Source organism: Thermobia domestica, chromosome 8 (genome assembly GCF_964235325.1).
Source record: "Thermobia domestica chromosome 8, izTheDome1.hap1.1, whole genome shotgun sequence".
Taxonomy (NCBI): domain Eukaryota; kingdom Metazoa; phylum Arthropoda; class Insecta; order Zygentoma; family Lepismatidae; genus Thermobia; species Thermobia domestica.
The window spans coordinates 57,202,638-57,218,750 of record NC_137461.1 but is presented as its reverse complement, the minus strand read 5'-3'; the positions used below and the strand labels follow the sequence as shown (position 1 = coordinate 57,218,750).

Sequence of the window (16,113 nt, the reverse complement as noted above, 5' to 3'; positions counted from 1 at the left end):
AAGTATGTTATTGTCTCTGCTTATCCCTAATACACTTAAGCGATGCAAGACTAATTTCTGATTATTATTTGAAATTAACTTGTTTTCATATTCTTTAGACATTAACACTTGCATAATTGCAAATAGATGTTTGCATACTCTTACAATAAAATCTGACAGTACCGACAATTTGCTTCGATTTACCTTAGTGGAACATTCATCTTTTGATTCCTCTTTATGCATCAAAATATCATTACACGCATCACAGTTAAGTTTGTGTGCTGTCTTGAAACACATATGTACAGCCATATACGTACAGAAATGCAGAATCATCTAATGTAACACTGTTCAAATAGTCTTTGTTTAGAATCTCAAGAAAAACTATTAATATAATCTTTAGTGTTTACAAATTCGTAATGATCATCCAATATTTCGCTTGAGAATGGAACGCTTTGGAAATCGGAAACTCTTTACATATTCTTCCTCCTTAATTGTTTTAGTGTAATTACGTTGATACCCAGGCATAATACATTGATCTGGCATTCTGTCCTCTAATTCCCATAAATGTGACACTTTACAGCATCTAAATACCAACGCCTTTTACTGACAGCGTGCGATTGTTACCATTTACCGAAAGGCAAATGTTCCAGCCGATAGGACGTTCGCGCTGCGTTGCCAAGTTTCTATGGCGGGGCCTTCCTAGAGATAGCTATGGTTTAACACATTTTGGATGAATTCGAGATGATCAGAATAATAATCTACTGCCTTTAACCACGTTTCTTATCGTGTTACAATAGGCTTGGGTGGCAGTGGCATGTCAGGGTACGTAACTATTAACAACTTAATCTTACCGGGAGCCTACAAGTCCACTTTGAGGTAGTTAGCACGAATAACTCCGCATATCTCTGAAAGGCATGAGGTGCACAGGTGAAATAAATCATCTTCGGATAAATTATCTTCAACGTTTTTCCAGCCTTCGCCATGTGTGTAGCTGAGCCACTGAGAAACTGGAGCACATTTTCATATTTGAATCCCCAGGCCAATGAATAGAATTCGCATCATTGAATATTTTATCAATTGTCTTGATGTTACATTTCTCCATGAGCTCACATGTCAGAAGAACAGGTTTAACAACTCATTACACCGATAAGAACATTCACGATTATATTTTATGTTATTTTACTTATAATCAATATCAAAGTAGCATGAATTTTTACTTCTTGCGATATATTGCTACCACATTAATTGAGAGTTCAAAATTCTGTGTCAATGGATTGATGTACGTAACTCATTTAACTACGAAATACATACAACAAAATTCGGGCAGGTTGCAGGTTCTAAAAACCTTCTAAGAATGCCTACAACATTATTTAGTTTGGATCTGAGTTCTGGTTTTCGAGTAGTGAGTGAAATGGGAAAATATATTGTGCATTACCATATACATAGCAGAACAACCCTATCGTTTACGTAGTGCACAATGCATTTTCGTAATCTAAGTACTCAAGAAAAGTAAACATCATCAATTTAATGTTATTTTAGATCCGAATACTTATCTTAATTTAATTTTAATTATTTATCTACAATATTTCGGCCCATTATTAGCCCCTTGCATCTTTATTTTCTATATTTATCTATTTTATTCTTACTCATCTTCGAGGTAACAAGTACTTACACGTATTGGTCAAACTGCACATGATTTTATGCAACTTTCATTTAGCTCCTGGTAAGATTCCTAAGATACTGCTGAAAAACATGTAATAATAATAAAATGAACAAAAGTAATAAAAATCTTACCTTTACATGACATTTGGTAATTACAAATTTATAGTTTGTCCTGTTCCCATGGCCTGCTTTTACGTGCGGGACGGACTTGAAGAAAAATATCTACGCATTTTCTTGCCACGTACTTCTAAGTTAAGAAGAGGATTTACGCGCATGGACGGGTACTGATAGACGAGTTCAAATTCTCCAGTGTCTGCATCAGGATCATCACGTCTATCTATTACAACTGTAAGAAATAATTAATCGTTTAGTATTCTTAAAATTGCATTTAAAAAATCGTATTACATCAAGTTTCATCTTCCTTAGTGGTAAGAATCAAAAAATATATTAGTGGAAAAGCATTTAACAACGCTCAATAGGAATTCACGAATCTAACACACATACAACAAGAAGGTAAAGGTAGGTGATAGTTATCGTAACATTGTACTTATGAGATATCCCAAATATGCTATACATGATGTTCAAAACACATACTTCTCTTAACAGCACGTGTAGTGAATATCTGCCTGAGGTATGGTTACTTACATTGCTATAGTTCTCGGTGGCTGTGCGACAGTCGTTGGTAGAGTCCAGCAGAGAGAGAAACAATTCGAAAATATTCTGTTAGGTCTTAAATTCGGAAAACTAGTAGTCAAGATTAGAATTGCCAGATCTTACGTTTTCCAATAAGTTTTACGTTTTTTGACACGTTTTATGTTATACGTTTTTATTTTCTCCTTTAAAACGATTTCTTCGTTTTTCTTTGTTCGATAAATAAAAGAAATTATAGTCATGGACACTTTTTAAAACGTTTGTATAAGTTAGCCAAAAAAAAAAAAGAATAATTACGGGAACTGGTTTTTCATACACTGTTAACAACGCAACATATTATTCAGAAAGGTAACGCAACAGGTTGCGTTTATATTCTATCTAAACAGTACCCTAACTTTGTGTTTAACAACAATTTGATTTTATTTCATCTCCTATCTAAACGGTACCCCAACTTTGTGTTTAACAAAAATTTGTTTTTATTACCTTAGCCTTCGTCTGTCAATGCCGTCTCAATTATATCGCATTTTCGATTGATTGTGGTACAGTATACAATGATGTCAGTAGCAAAAGCTACCGTGACCTAACAAATACAGAACTCCAAATGCTTGTTAACTTCGTTGTGTCCTTCAAGGAGATTTTTGAACATACACAAAAGTATGTGAGATCGTAAAGAGATGCAAACTCTTCATTAAAATACAATTAACCTGCAACAAATATTTGTCTACTATATCGATTGGTTGATTTTGAACTTAGTGTCCTTGTCAGCAGAGAGGCTATATGAAATGAAGACTTCTAGCTTAACAAGAGATCCAAACTACATCTGATACCAACTGGAATAGTAATATACTTTTTTGTGTAGCAATTATTTTTAACGAAATCGCAAATTAGTTTTCAATTAAAATTACTCTACGTTACTATATGAAACTATATTCGGAATGTATTATATGTAAATTCTGGACATCGCATATCTTCCTTCCTCCTCTATAAATCGTAAAATCTTTTCTTCTCTGAAAAATTTGGTAATTCTAGGCAAGGTAGAAAGCACACGAAGTAGAGTGTGCTCAGTTGCACTGACAGTATGGAAACGTATATTATCGTGCTGAAGAATGGAGTCCTGCAGACAGAGGACAGTATTGAAGACATCACTAACGTATTATTCCTGAGTTAACACTCCCCTGAATGAATTTAGAGGAAATCCAAATACCAGGTATGTCAGGTTTGTGTTTCTATATGGCGGGAATAAATACACGCTAGATTTTCCAGCTCAGCTGCACATCTACGGAAATACACAGTCGTCAATGTATCCGGGAAAGGAATGACTCTCATTGCTGGATATCACATAGTCTTCCCCAATGAGGAGATGAGGACGCTAGGAATAATCATTAGAGAGGAACCAGAAAGTAGGCCTGTCTCAAGCAATGGGTTATTTAGTAGTCATGTTCTCAAATGAGGTGCCACACCGGCTCTGATTGGACTGACGGTAAACCGTCCCGTCAGTTAGGGAACCGAAGGCAATGTGTCCAGTGGAAACTATCTACCATCGATCGATAAAAACTTATGCATCATGACCCAGCGAAAGATAATTCTTTCAAACAACCACCATGTCTTTCATAGGATTACTATAAGAAAAGCACGAAGCTATTTAATTGCACAACAGTCATTAGCTGGCATCGTCTTAACTATGGCCGGTGTGCTGGGACCTTCAAACTTAGATCAACATATCTTCTGGGACCACACTTTGTGATATGGATTTCGTCCGTATCGGATGACATATATACTGGATGCTATTATATTCGTTTCCACAAGCGTGTTATTTGATTTCAGTAAAACAGTTGAACTGTATGAAAAAAAAGCATTCTATAAAACTAGAATGCTTACTACTTTATCTGCTTTTTGTAAAGAAATATACAACAGTGATGAGATTGTATTTAGCTGATAATTAGTATTATTTTAACATTAACGAGTACATATCTTCAGGTTAAAAAGTTAAAGAAGCCAGTATATTTATTAAAATACAAAATTGTTTTTTCTTCGTTCATAGGTGTATTGAAATTATTTTTTGTTAATTTATTTTTTGTACAGTAAATTTACCTGAAATTTATGTCATCAGTTTGAAGGCTATTTCTAACGTTTGAGGTCAAGCTATCCAAACTTACTCAACTAGAAATATTCTGTTAAATTACAACTATTGCACGATTTTAGAGTCTGAGTATAAAATTTAGTGAAAAGCATAAAACATCTAAAATAATTGATAAACAACTAGCAGCATAAATGTTTGTGTCTTTGTTGCTTGAAATTTAGCCTCTCTTGTCAGCACTGAGGTTATATGAGATTTGAACCTACAGCTCCCGAACCACCGTAATGCATTCAATGCCCTCCCATCGGAAATCGAACTGTAGAGCTCGTTTGCTGAAGACAAGTGCTAGGCCCTAGACCAGTGAAAGGGCTAAATAAATATATACAATAAACGTTGTAAATAAAATATTAAAGATTTCCATTATATTAATGTTCAAAACAATAAATTTTCATTATATGAATGTTCAAAAAATAATATCAACTGTTGTTTACGAATAGCTCTTCCAATAGTCAACTATTTCAACTTCATGACATAAAACTAAGTAAATAAAGACTTTTAAAAATCTAACAAATGAGATTAATTAAAACATTAATGCTGCCATTGTTCTTAAGCTATGCCATACGTGAATGTTGTTTTAAAATTTTTTCGGGTGTTCTTAAAATCTATTTTTGTAAACACATATGTATTTGATAGGGTTTGAATACTGTATTTTTCAAAATTATCACTATTTCCTTGATAGCTTTGCCGATATTGTCATACCTTCTTTCAATGAACAAATATTGACATGAAGTATACAATATCAATGTTAACAGTGTTATAAGATGCAAATTTAACTTAATATAAAATATTAAGTTACAAATATACAAGACATATCAAATACATTAATATTTTATACTTCAATGTAAAGCATGTTGATTTGTCGAAACTTTATTCAATAAATTCACAAAATTCTTATTATAATTTCAAATGTTGTAAAATAAATTTATTAATCAATGTTTAGTTGATAATGTAATAATTATGTTTCTTTTAATAATAGAAACATTTCTAAATTTTAAAGTATTTATTTAAGTTGAAATTATTGGAATGACCGATTATTGTTATTCATTAATACATAATGATTAGTAATAATTAAATTTTTATTTGCTGATAATCACCATTCAAAATTACTCACTTGCTATGTTTCAAATTCTTTGAAAAATATCTCGCATTGTCAATATTTCAAGTCATTTTGATTTTTTGCTCTGGACGTCCTGATTCGTTATGGCAACTATTCGTATAAACAAATCAGTGAATGGCGATATATTTACTGCCAATTTACTGCTGACAGGGCAATAAAGGGACAATTTTGAAAGGTAATCAAAAATCGAAATTAAGTTCGGGAGTACTCTGTACTAATTGTTTCTTAAAAGAAAACAAAGCTTACAATGAAATGTAATTAAGAATCTAGTGACACAGTAATGAAAATGGTGCTGATAACATTCCCAGAAAGGAAGGAAATATTCAATTAAAGTAATAAACACTGAGGCACAAAGAAAGTCACTTTTCTTGTAAGTTTTATAGTTAATTTATTTTAGTTTTGTGCTATTTCTTCGGTTCAATTAAGTGGTAGGATTATTAGTTGGCTAACACATATTAATATATGACTTATTTATTATTAGTTATAGACAAAACAATATGAATGTTCAGTGAATGAATTGATTTTCGTACTTGGGAGCAACTGAGGATGTGAGCAGCAGTTCTTGAAATAATCTCTCTGGATACATGCTCGACAGTATAAGGTTAGGTTATAATTATTTCTAAGATACAACTACATATTGAAATGTAGACTACTTTAACAGAAAACATACCTTTAATAACATCTTCAAGACATTGTGGACAAAGTTTTCCTGTCACTGACGTCGTGTGGTACATATTTGGATAGTGGTTGATCTCGATCAGCCAAGGTTTGAAGTCCTCAGATACTATAAAATCTGCTCCATACAATTCAAAGCATTTCTTATCTTTGGATAAACTTTCTTCAGCACTTTGGAGGACTGCAGTCAAAATTCTCCTCATTTCATAATAGATGCTTGTCCAAATTCTTGGTTTGCCTATTTCTCTTTAAAATAATAGATATATTTATTACGGTTGACCGTAATATCTCAAATGCTTATTATGTATCATATATGAAATAAAAATATAATGTGATTATAGATCAAGGATAAAAGTACAGACATTGATTGAAATACACAAATCTATCAAGTATCAAGTAAATTTCTCTCTGACTTAAAAATTCTACTGAATTAAATAATATTTTAGTTTCAGTTTTCTGTAGACTACAAATTATGATTAGTGCGATTGAATATGAAATAAATATCTGAAATAAATAAATTCTGGTATCAAAGGAGCAAGGAACAGGAGTAATCTGATAAAAGCCTAAAAACAAACCTACAACTTTATGTACCAAAAGTAGGTAACTTGTTACTAAGTTACCATGCTCTTTCAATTATTCTAGTAGACTTCCGAATTATATGATGCATACACGTAAATGTAGGAAGTCTTAGAGAACGGCTGTGCCCATCCTTCCGTCGATAGGCATCAGATCAAAAGATCCATCTTCTCTTTTAACCTTCTATTCCAAGAAGCAGTGACAGAAATCAAAAGTTTTCAGTTTCAGCGTTGCTCGACATTGAACAGAAATCGTAATAGATAACGACAAGCTGTTTTCAGGAATCGGTTTAGCATCTTAAGAAAACATACCATCCTCACCCGTAACATTCTACAAAAACCGGAAATGGTAGAACTTTCCTAGTACTTTCGGTTTCAACATTCACTACCATAGAACAAAAACGATAATAGAGAGCGCAAAGGGTTTTTGGAATCGATTCATCGTATCAAGAATAGGTTTTGTCTTCTCTGTTAACCCTCCATTCAAACAGGAAGTGGTTGAAATATAATGTTTCTGGTTTGAATGTTGATTGCCCTTAAAAAAATAAACAGTAATAAATACTGAAAGGCAGTTTTTTGAAATCGATTCAGTGTTTCAAGAATAAATGCCATCTCCACTCGTAACAGTGAAGTAAAAACGGAAATAATAAAATCTACCAATACTTCTGGTTTCAATATTGAATTGCATAGAGTAAAAAATGGGACGCGATATCGAGAAGTGTTCTTTGGAATCGATTAAATGCCCTGACAAGAGGTTCGATCTTTTCTATTAACCCTCTATTCAAATCGAAAGTAGTAGAAATTAACCGTTTCCGGTTTCAACGTTGATCGTCATAGAGAAAAAGAGTAATATGTACCAACAAGTGGTTTTCTGGAATCGATCTAGCGTCTCAAGAAAATGCACCATCTTCACCCGTACTACTCTACTAAAAGTGGAAGTTGTACGGTGTAATAGTACTTCCTTTTTAATACTGATCATCACAGGAAGAAAACGGTAAAAATTTTATCTCAACCTTTAATCCTCTATTGAAATCGGAAGTAATGGGAATCTATAATTTCCAGTTTCAATTGATAATTATACTGGAAAAAGGTAATAAATAGCAAGAAGCAGGTTTTGGATACAATACAACAAGAAACCTTTCCATCTCCGACTTTACTCCTCTATTGTAAGCCGAAATGATAGGCATCTACTATTGCTATCGATTTTAATATTAATTCTCATAGAGCGAAACTCTAATAGAAGGCGACAAACGATTTTTACGTATATTCCGTATCCAAAGAATAGATTTCGTCTCAGTTGTATTCTACTGAAACCGGAAATTGTAATAAACAGTTGAACTTTCATTTTCAATGTTGATTCCTATACACTAATAATTGTAAGACATAGCAAGAAACTGCTTTTGATATGGATTTAGAGTGAGAAGGACAGAAGTGATAGATCTCTATCTATCTTTCACATTATCTCTGTATTGCAGCCAGAAGTGATAGATCTCTTTAGCGTCGTTTGGAAGTCTACCGTATTATCACAACTGTGAAACGAAATCAGTTTCTTTTCTTTTATTTAAAATAAAATAAAATAAAATAAAAGACAAGAATGAATAAATAAATATCTACCAGAAGATTCTGTAGAAGTTATTCAGTAAATCTTGCCATGTATTTGATCTAAAAGGTTATTTACTGTATATTTGCCGATAGATTTATGACTACTTGTAAAAGAATAAACTGGACGTACCTCTTGAAGGAAGGAAAGTTATTTAAATCAGTAGTTTGGAAAGGTCGAGTCAGAAAATAGCCAGTTTGCCTTTATTTATTTATTTATTTATGTATTTATTTATTTATTTATTTCGAAACACACAAGTTGTTCATTTCATGCAATGACAAGAAAACTCTACTCTTTCAAACAGAGGTCGATCATTTCATGTCTATCAGGATTTTCAAAAATTAAACAGTATTTTTTTTCGATTTTTCATAAGTTTTCTTTTCTTACTCATGACCTTTCAAAACTACTGATTCATTTATATTGGAATTATCGAAACTTCAGAACAGAAACTTTGACACTAATCAAAATGATGCACAGAGTGTAAGAAAAAACTTTTTTAAACTTCAGTTTCACATCTTGTATAGGCGATTCTTCTGCATTTCTCAGTCTATGTCATGTAGAGAATGCATATCTGTTTATTTTTAATTTAATGAGAAGACGAGTGGTCAATTGGGTTTAATTGAAAGTTATCTTTTGCAAGAAAGGCATTTCTTTGCACAAGGTTAACGCCACAAGGAAATTTTAGTAAATATAATATTGCAAGGTTCTACACATGCTCCCAACATTACATGCTGCTGCAAACACACTTTAGACGACAAGCACGAAGAAGACGTTCTCAATCATCGCCAACGATCGGCAAGTGACGAAGATTCAAGCAGTCAGTAACATTTCTGGATAAAAGAGCCAGAATTACCACAGAAGGCATAAATCTCCCCAGATTGATCATCACCTCCGCTATCCAGGACCCCTGGTCTCTGAGATCTCCCTTATCCTTACCATTCTCTAGGACTCCTGGTCTCTAAGATCTCCCTCATCCTTACCACTCTCTAGAACTCCTGGTCTCTGAAATCTACCTCATCCTTACCACTCTCTAGGACTCCTGGTCTCTGAGATCTCCCTCATCCTTACCACCCTCTAGGAATCCTGGTCTCTGAGATCTCCCTCATCCTTACCACCCTCTAGGAATCCTGGTCTCTGAGATCTCCCTTATCCTTACCACTCTCTAGGACTCCTGGTCTCTGAGAGTTCTTTTTGATAAGACACTTGGTCTCTGCAAACACCTCACCATCCCGTAGGGCTCCTGGTCTCTGGGTTTTATTCCCCTGGTTTCTGAGAGGTATCTACCTATACCTTGGGCGCAAATGCCTTAGTTCTTGTCACCCCAAGGCGTTTGGTTATTGGGCTCCTACAAATTCACCAGCAAACCACCAAAATATCTAGAGGAACTTATATTTTATTTGTGATATTTATTACTACTCTGTTATAACTCTGTTATAATAACATTTATATATATGTCTGTATTTTCATTAATTTCGATCGTGTCTGAAGAAGGATATGCTAGATATCCGAAACAGTTACAAATTATAATTTAAAATAAAGTTTTAAGGTTTGGTCAGTGTCTCTTTTGTTAAAACAATTAATCCAAAGCCATGAATAGTCTTACTGTACAGAAGAAGGAACTTTTATAATAAAAGTTGATTGGGAAAAGTCCAAATTCCCGTATACCAACTTTTAGCTCTACCCAAAAAACAGAATTTTACAATATATTTTTGAAGCATTTTTCAGAGTAATTTATAGGGACAGGAAAAAAATATTAGGAAATATACTTCCTGGGGACCTCTTTCTAAGTCTTACTCACTTAGTCCAAATTCGTTATCCCATGCATAATCCTAATTCATATATGTAAATACAGTTTCTAAAAATAAATTTATCCTGATTTTGCTTATAAGGAACATGTAATGTGCGCATACTGAAAAAATATACCTATTTTACGTTGTTTTTGTTTAGTTTGCAATAAAACACATTACATAAGAAAGTAGCTTGCTAAGTTTGAAATTTTAAATAAAAACTGAATATTGCTGCCTTACGTTTACCCTGTTTTGAATAGCACTGTAAAACACATTCTTAAGCATAAAAATATTCTGCGTAAAAGACCTAATAAAAACTAATTTTATTTACTTCTCAATTTAGACAATTAGCAACAATTAAATATGTATAAATTATAACTTAAATATAAAATATAAAACTTCCATACTCAAGATATTCCTGAAAGGTTGAAAGCTCCCACATCTTGTTTCTTGGCAGTCCCTTGTGTAGAGATTGATTTTTGTATTTATGTTGCACACTGTTGTTGCAAAGATGTATCGATCGATGATAGTTTTTAAGATCAAAAGTATATGAACAAAATCTTAAGTAGCAATCCCTGTAAAAATACGCCAATGTAGTAGACATAAAATAAATACAACTACTATATAATTAAGTTAAACTGCACAATCAACAATAGAAAGATTGTAAAAAGTTTTCAATATTTGGTAGTGAAACAATGTTTTTATTATTAACTGAATTCTACCATGTTAATACAAACTTCTAAAATTCTAAAATACAGTAGAGCCCCTAAAACTCGGCACTTGATAACCCGGCGGTCCGGATAACTCCTCCACACGATGGCAGGGCGAAAAAACCGGCACGCAGACCAAGGGCGCCGATTTCTCTGTAAATTTGGGGAGGCCCATTCAGATGTAGAAGGTATATATATATATATATATATATATATATATATATATATATATATATATATATATATATATATATATATATATATATGAAGATTTTAACACAAATTGCAATCATATTATGCCAAATATTGTATATTCAGAAATACAATAGGGGCTCATATGAGCTTTGGGGGGACCCGGGCTTCCTCGGCCCCTCCAGGATCAGCGCCCTTGATGCAGACCCGTTCAAGGTCATTGCCAGTGTGCGTGTGTTTGCTCTTCCGTTCTCTCGTGTCACACTCCCACTCCTCCATCACGTATCTGGCGCCAGCGCGCCCAACCTTTCGGTCTACCTGTAAGCCTTGCCAGGGTTAGTCGATTTCTTAACCGCGATGCATAACTCGTTTTCATTTGCGTGTATATTAAAGGCTCTGTGCCTTCATAAAGTACGTGCTTTTCTTTTGTTTAAGGGTAATTGGACAGTCTATTCTCTGTTGTATTCTCAAGCAACAAGTACATACAAGTACAGTATTGTATTTTCTGAGGAAACACTCGTACTTATTCTTTTTTAAAAAAAACATCCCCAATAATTCGGCATTTTCACAAACTCGGCCACCCTTCGGTCCACATTAGGCCTAGTTATCGTGCTCATAAAGTACGTACTTTTCCTTTGTTTAAGGGTATTTGAGCAAATTATTCTCTGTTGTATTCTCAAGCAACCAATACATACAAGTACAGTATTGTATTTTCTGAGGAAACACTCGTACTTATTCTTTTTTTAAAAAAACCATCCCCGATAATTCGGCATTTTCACAAACTCGGCCATCCTTCGGTCCACATTAGGCCTAGTTATCGTGCTCATAAAGTACGTACTTTTCCTTTGTTTAAGGGTATTTGGGCAAATTATTCTCTGTTGTATTCTCAAGCAACCAATACATACAAGTACAGTATTGTATTTTCTGAGGAAACACTCGTACTTATTCTTTTTTTTTAACCCCATCCCCGATAATTCGGCATTTTCACAAACTCGGCCACCCTTCGGTCCACATTAGGCCTAGTTATCGTGCTCATAAAGTACGTACTTTTCATTTGTTTAAGGGTATTTGGGCAAATTATTCTCTGTTGTATTCTCAAGCAACCAATACATACAAGTACAGTATTGTATTTTCTGAGGAAACACTCGTACTTATTCTTTTTTTAACCATCCCCGATAATTCGGCATTTTCACAAACTCGGCCACCCTTCGGTCCACATTAGACCTAGTTATCGTGCTCATAAAGTACGTACTTTTCCTTTGTTTAAGGGTATTTGGGCAAATTATTCTCTGTTGTATTCTCAAGCAACCAATACATACAAGTACAGTATTGTATTTTCTGAGAAAACACTCGTACTTATTCTTTTTTTAACCCCATTCCCGATAATTCGGCATTTTCACAAACTCGGCCACCCTTCGGTTCACATTAGGCCGAGTTTTCGGTACTCTACTGTATTATTTTCTACAATATTTATTTATTAACGTTTTACGAAAAAGAAAGACGAGACAAATACCAATCGATACGTATCATTAAGCTGATCAAAATTATGTATGTCACTATAAATCTTATGCATAGTTTCCAGACACTCGAAAAAAACAAACACATTTTTTTGTAAACTTAAAAATTAATGTTGTACAAAAACCACGCCAGTTATTTAGGTTAAAGTGATATTGAAGTACACCCTCATGAAGTTCTTACCATTATCAGTGGCGAAGCGTAATCCAATAAATAGGGTAGGCCCGATAAACTAATAACACAAATAACATTTAATGTATCATAAAATGTTTAAAATTATAGTCAGAATTATATTTTCCTTATTGAGTTCAACAAAAGAAACTACATAATCTATTTATTTTAACCATGTCGGTCCCTGCGTCCCCCACAGGGTACATAAAATATAACGATATTATTCTCACTTTACAATTTTAAAATCAGACTGGCAACATTGAAAACTGTTTACAGGGCATGATCCATTTATGATCATCCCCTGTAAACAGTCTTCAATGTTGCTAGTCTGATTTTAAAGTTGTAAAAAAAAAAAAAAAAAAGAATAATATCGTCATATTTTATGTCCCCTGTGGGGGACGCCGGGACCGACATAGTTAAAGAACTTTCTTAGCTGTATTTGTAACACTGTTTAGAGTTAAATTTATGAGCATGTATGCATAGTAGTTTTAGTTATTGTTGTTTAATTTAACAAGAAAGAATAAATATTTATATAAGCAAAAGTAGACGGAAAGTCTACATGGAGGAAAACACGCAATGTGTATTAATGGAATATTCCATTTAGTTCTACTACAAATATTTTGAAGTGCAGTTCATATTTTCTTCTGTCTGGGATTTGCAGGGAGGATGAGGGGAATTTCCTCCTCACTTGCTGTTTTTCGTTTCCTGCACATTTGAAAATGGAGGGAGAGAAAAAGCAAGTACATTCTTACAGTTAACTGTCAAATTTCTTGGATAAGTTTGTTACTTGCATCTCCCACTTTAAAGTAAGTACAATACTGCATTTAATTAATGCATCACGTGATAATGACTTCACTAGAAATGTTAACGCTCAGAAGGAATTTTATTTGAATCAACGGAAGATATTTAATATTGTATTCTATGGAGTGGTATATTTAAAGGGGTGGATTCCGGGCTTAAGCACTCATCGAAATTTTATCGCAACTTTATATTGCTTTATATATATATTGCAGAATTTTCCCATTCCCAGGAATAAAGTTAGCAAAGCCCTTCCCGAAACAAGCAAAGTCCCCCGAAACAAAATCGTACATACCACGGTGATTCTATGAAATGGAAAACTCAACTAAAATTATACAGAAATATTACTATTTTATTATGTACGGCAGCGTTTGGTAAATTTATATGTGTTTAATGTACCAGACTTAATTCTACAATCTATTATGGTCCAAGCCCGATGAAAAAAAAGATACTCTGAGTAACTCCTGAGGGTATATAGCTCAATTAAACAAATTATCACTAATAGAAACAAAATTGTGCACAGAAACTTCGTACTCTTTGTTAAGAAAATCAAAGCCTGTCTAGCGAACGGGTAAGGCTCAAACGGAAGAGTCTCCAAGTATTTCCAACCTAGTATTTTGTTACCGAAAAACCCGAAATGTTGAAGTATTGAAGGAAGTATTTTATAAGAAAGCAAAGATAAAGAAAATACATGGTGGAAAACAGGGTAGGCCCGGCCTCAGAGCCTTATAGTACGCTTTTGCACTGTTCACTATAACGCTAACAAGATGACGGTACATAGTATGATGAATGAGATAAATGCCGACATTATCATTACCTCTTAAACTTTAACTTAGGCTAAAATAAAATATTGTATAAATATGAAATACTAGGTATCTCTAATCTCTTGTATCAAATTTTTAAGAGTTGGTTTCACGAACGAGGATTTCAATATTATAATATCCAACATGGTGTTGTGTATAAACAATTCTACACGCCAGTGTTTACAAACACCACCACGTGGTTTAGCAAGAGGATTCCACCACCAGATGGATCTACTACCACCTGCAGACGACGGGCTTCTGGCTCCTCCCACGGAGCAGACGATGTCAACGGAGCAGCAGCGCCACCGCCACCCAAGAACCTCTATAAATTGGCTGGACGACGGCAATTTAGTACCAGTTCACTGGTGCCCCTCCTATTGTTTGCTTCGGAACATTAGGAGTAACCTAACCCCAGGCCTCTAGTCTGTTTTGGGGCTACGCCTTTCCTTTCTCCTAGCCTAGCTTGCTTCGGGGCTTTGTCGGGAATCCCAACCTCAACCGCTTAGCTTGCTTCGGGGCTCTGTGGTCACCTAACCTACCCACTGCTTGCTTCGGAGCTTTGGGCCCCTAACTCCACTCTGCCTAGCCTTCTTCGGGGCTTTGCAGATATTCTGTCTGCGACCTTACGGTCAAAGACTACCCATAACTAATCTTGTAAATTTGGAGAGATTATTTGTATAGTATTTTGTAAAAATACTTTTTATAGTGGAAACTTTATAATAAATGCCGGTAGTGGGAGTCGATGCCGGACGCTCTTTTTATTAAAGCTCTACCTATAACCTGTATGGGACAAAGTTTTACAATATAAATATTTTGAGATAGGAAACATATGGTCTGAAACGCCTATTGCAAGAGCCACGGCATTTTGAACAAGTAAGAAGTTGTAATAATTTTCTTTATCGTGTCAATGTAACCTACTGTATTTTGATAATATTGGATCTGAGTGCTCAATTTTTTTATTACAAAAAGCCACTGCTTCACTGTATGTACAAACGACTCACAATAATTGTTTAAAATAGCGACTACCATCCTCGATACGTAAAGTACAATGCCACATGAAATCATATGGCACTATATCAAATATCCACGGTTTCTGTTGCACAATCAAGCAAATAACAAGAACTTTCTCGGATTTCGTACACGAATGACTTGACTATTCTCCAAAGAAAAAGTCAATAGGAGTGAGATCCAGAGAGTGCGCTGACCACCGTATAGGTTATCCCCTTTCAATCCAATTACTAGGAAAGTTGGTATCCAAATGATGGCGAACATCAACATTGTACTGCTCTGACATTATTACCGTACAAAGAACAGACGCGCACAGTTCATTTACATTCTTCGTCTGCATGAGCCAAATTGGACTAAAATTTTGACATTTACTCTGACAGGCAGTATTACCAGTTCATGAAAGGAAATTTCCCGTCCGTATAGACATGAAATTTTCCAATATGATTCAATGTTTCCGGTAAATATATAACGCACACAAACACACCCAGTAATGCATATATATATATATATATTACCATGCATTTCCATTTGTACATATTTTGAAGAAAAGTATCTCATATCCTACATATTTGGAAGAAAATATCCAGCATTCCCGTCACTGATATGAATTTTTGTCACCTGGCAACACTGCTGACATGTTGGATCATGCTAAGGGAATGAACAAGTAATCATGAGTAAAAGTGATCATGGAGAGTGAGTAAAATGGCAACAAATCGAACGGTGTGAGGTAGAC

At 34.3% G+C, this 16,113-nt stretch overlaps 1 protein-coding gene across 1 annotated transcript in view; it reads right to left on the bottom strand.

Moving 5' to 3' along the window:
* LOC145692923 (tubulin glycylase 3A-like) overlaps window positions 1-16,113 on the bottom strand; it is a 59,782-nt gene that overhangs the window by 11,359 nt on the left and 32,310 nt on the right. Inside the window, exons 8-10 of the mRNA XM_081768483.1 lie at window positions 10,591-10,758; window positions 6,217-6,467; window positions 1,774-1,987 (exon numbers count right to left, since the gene is read on the bottom strand). Of these exons, the coding sequence (XP_081624609.1) occupies window positions 1,833-1,987; window positions 6,217-6,467; window positions 10,591-10,758 (574 nt within the window). The 3' untranslated portion in view covers window positions 1,774-1,832. The remainder of the gene's footprint in view (window positions 1-1,773; window positions 1,988-6,216; window positions 6,468-10,590; window positions 10,759-16,113) is intronic.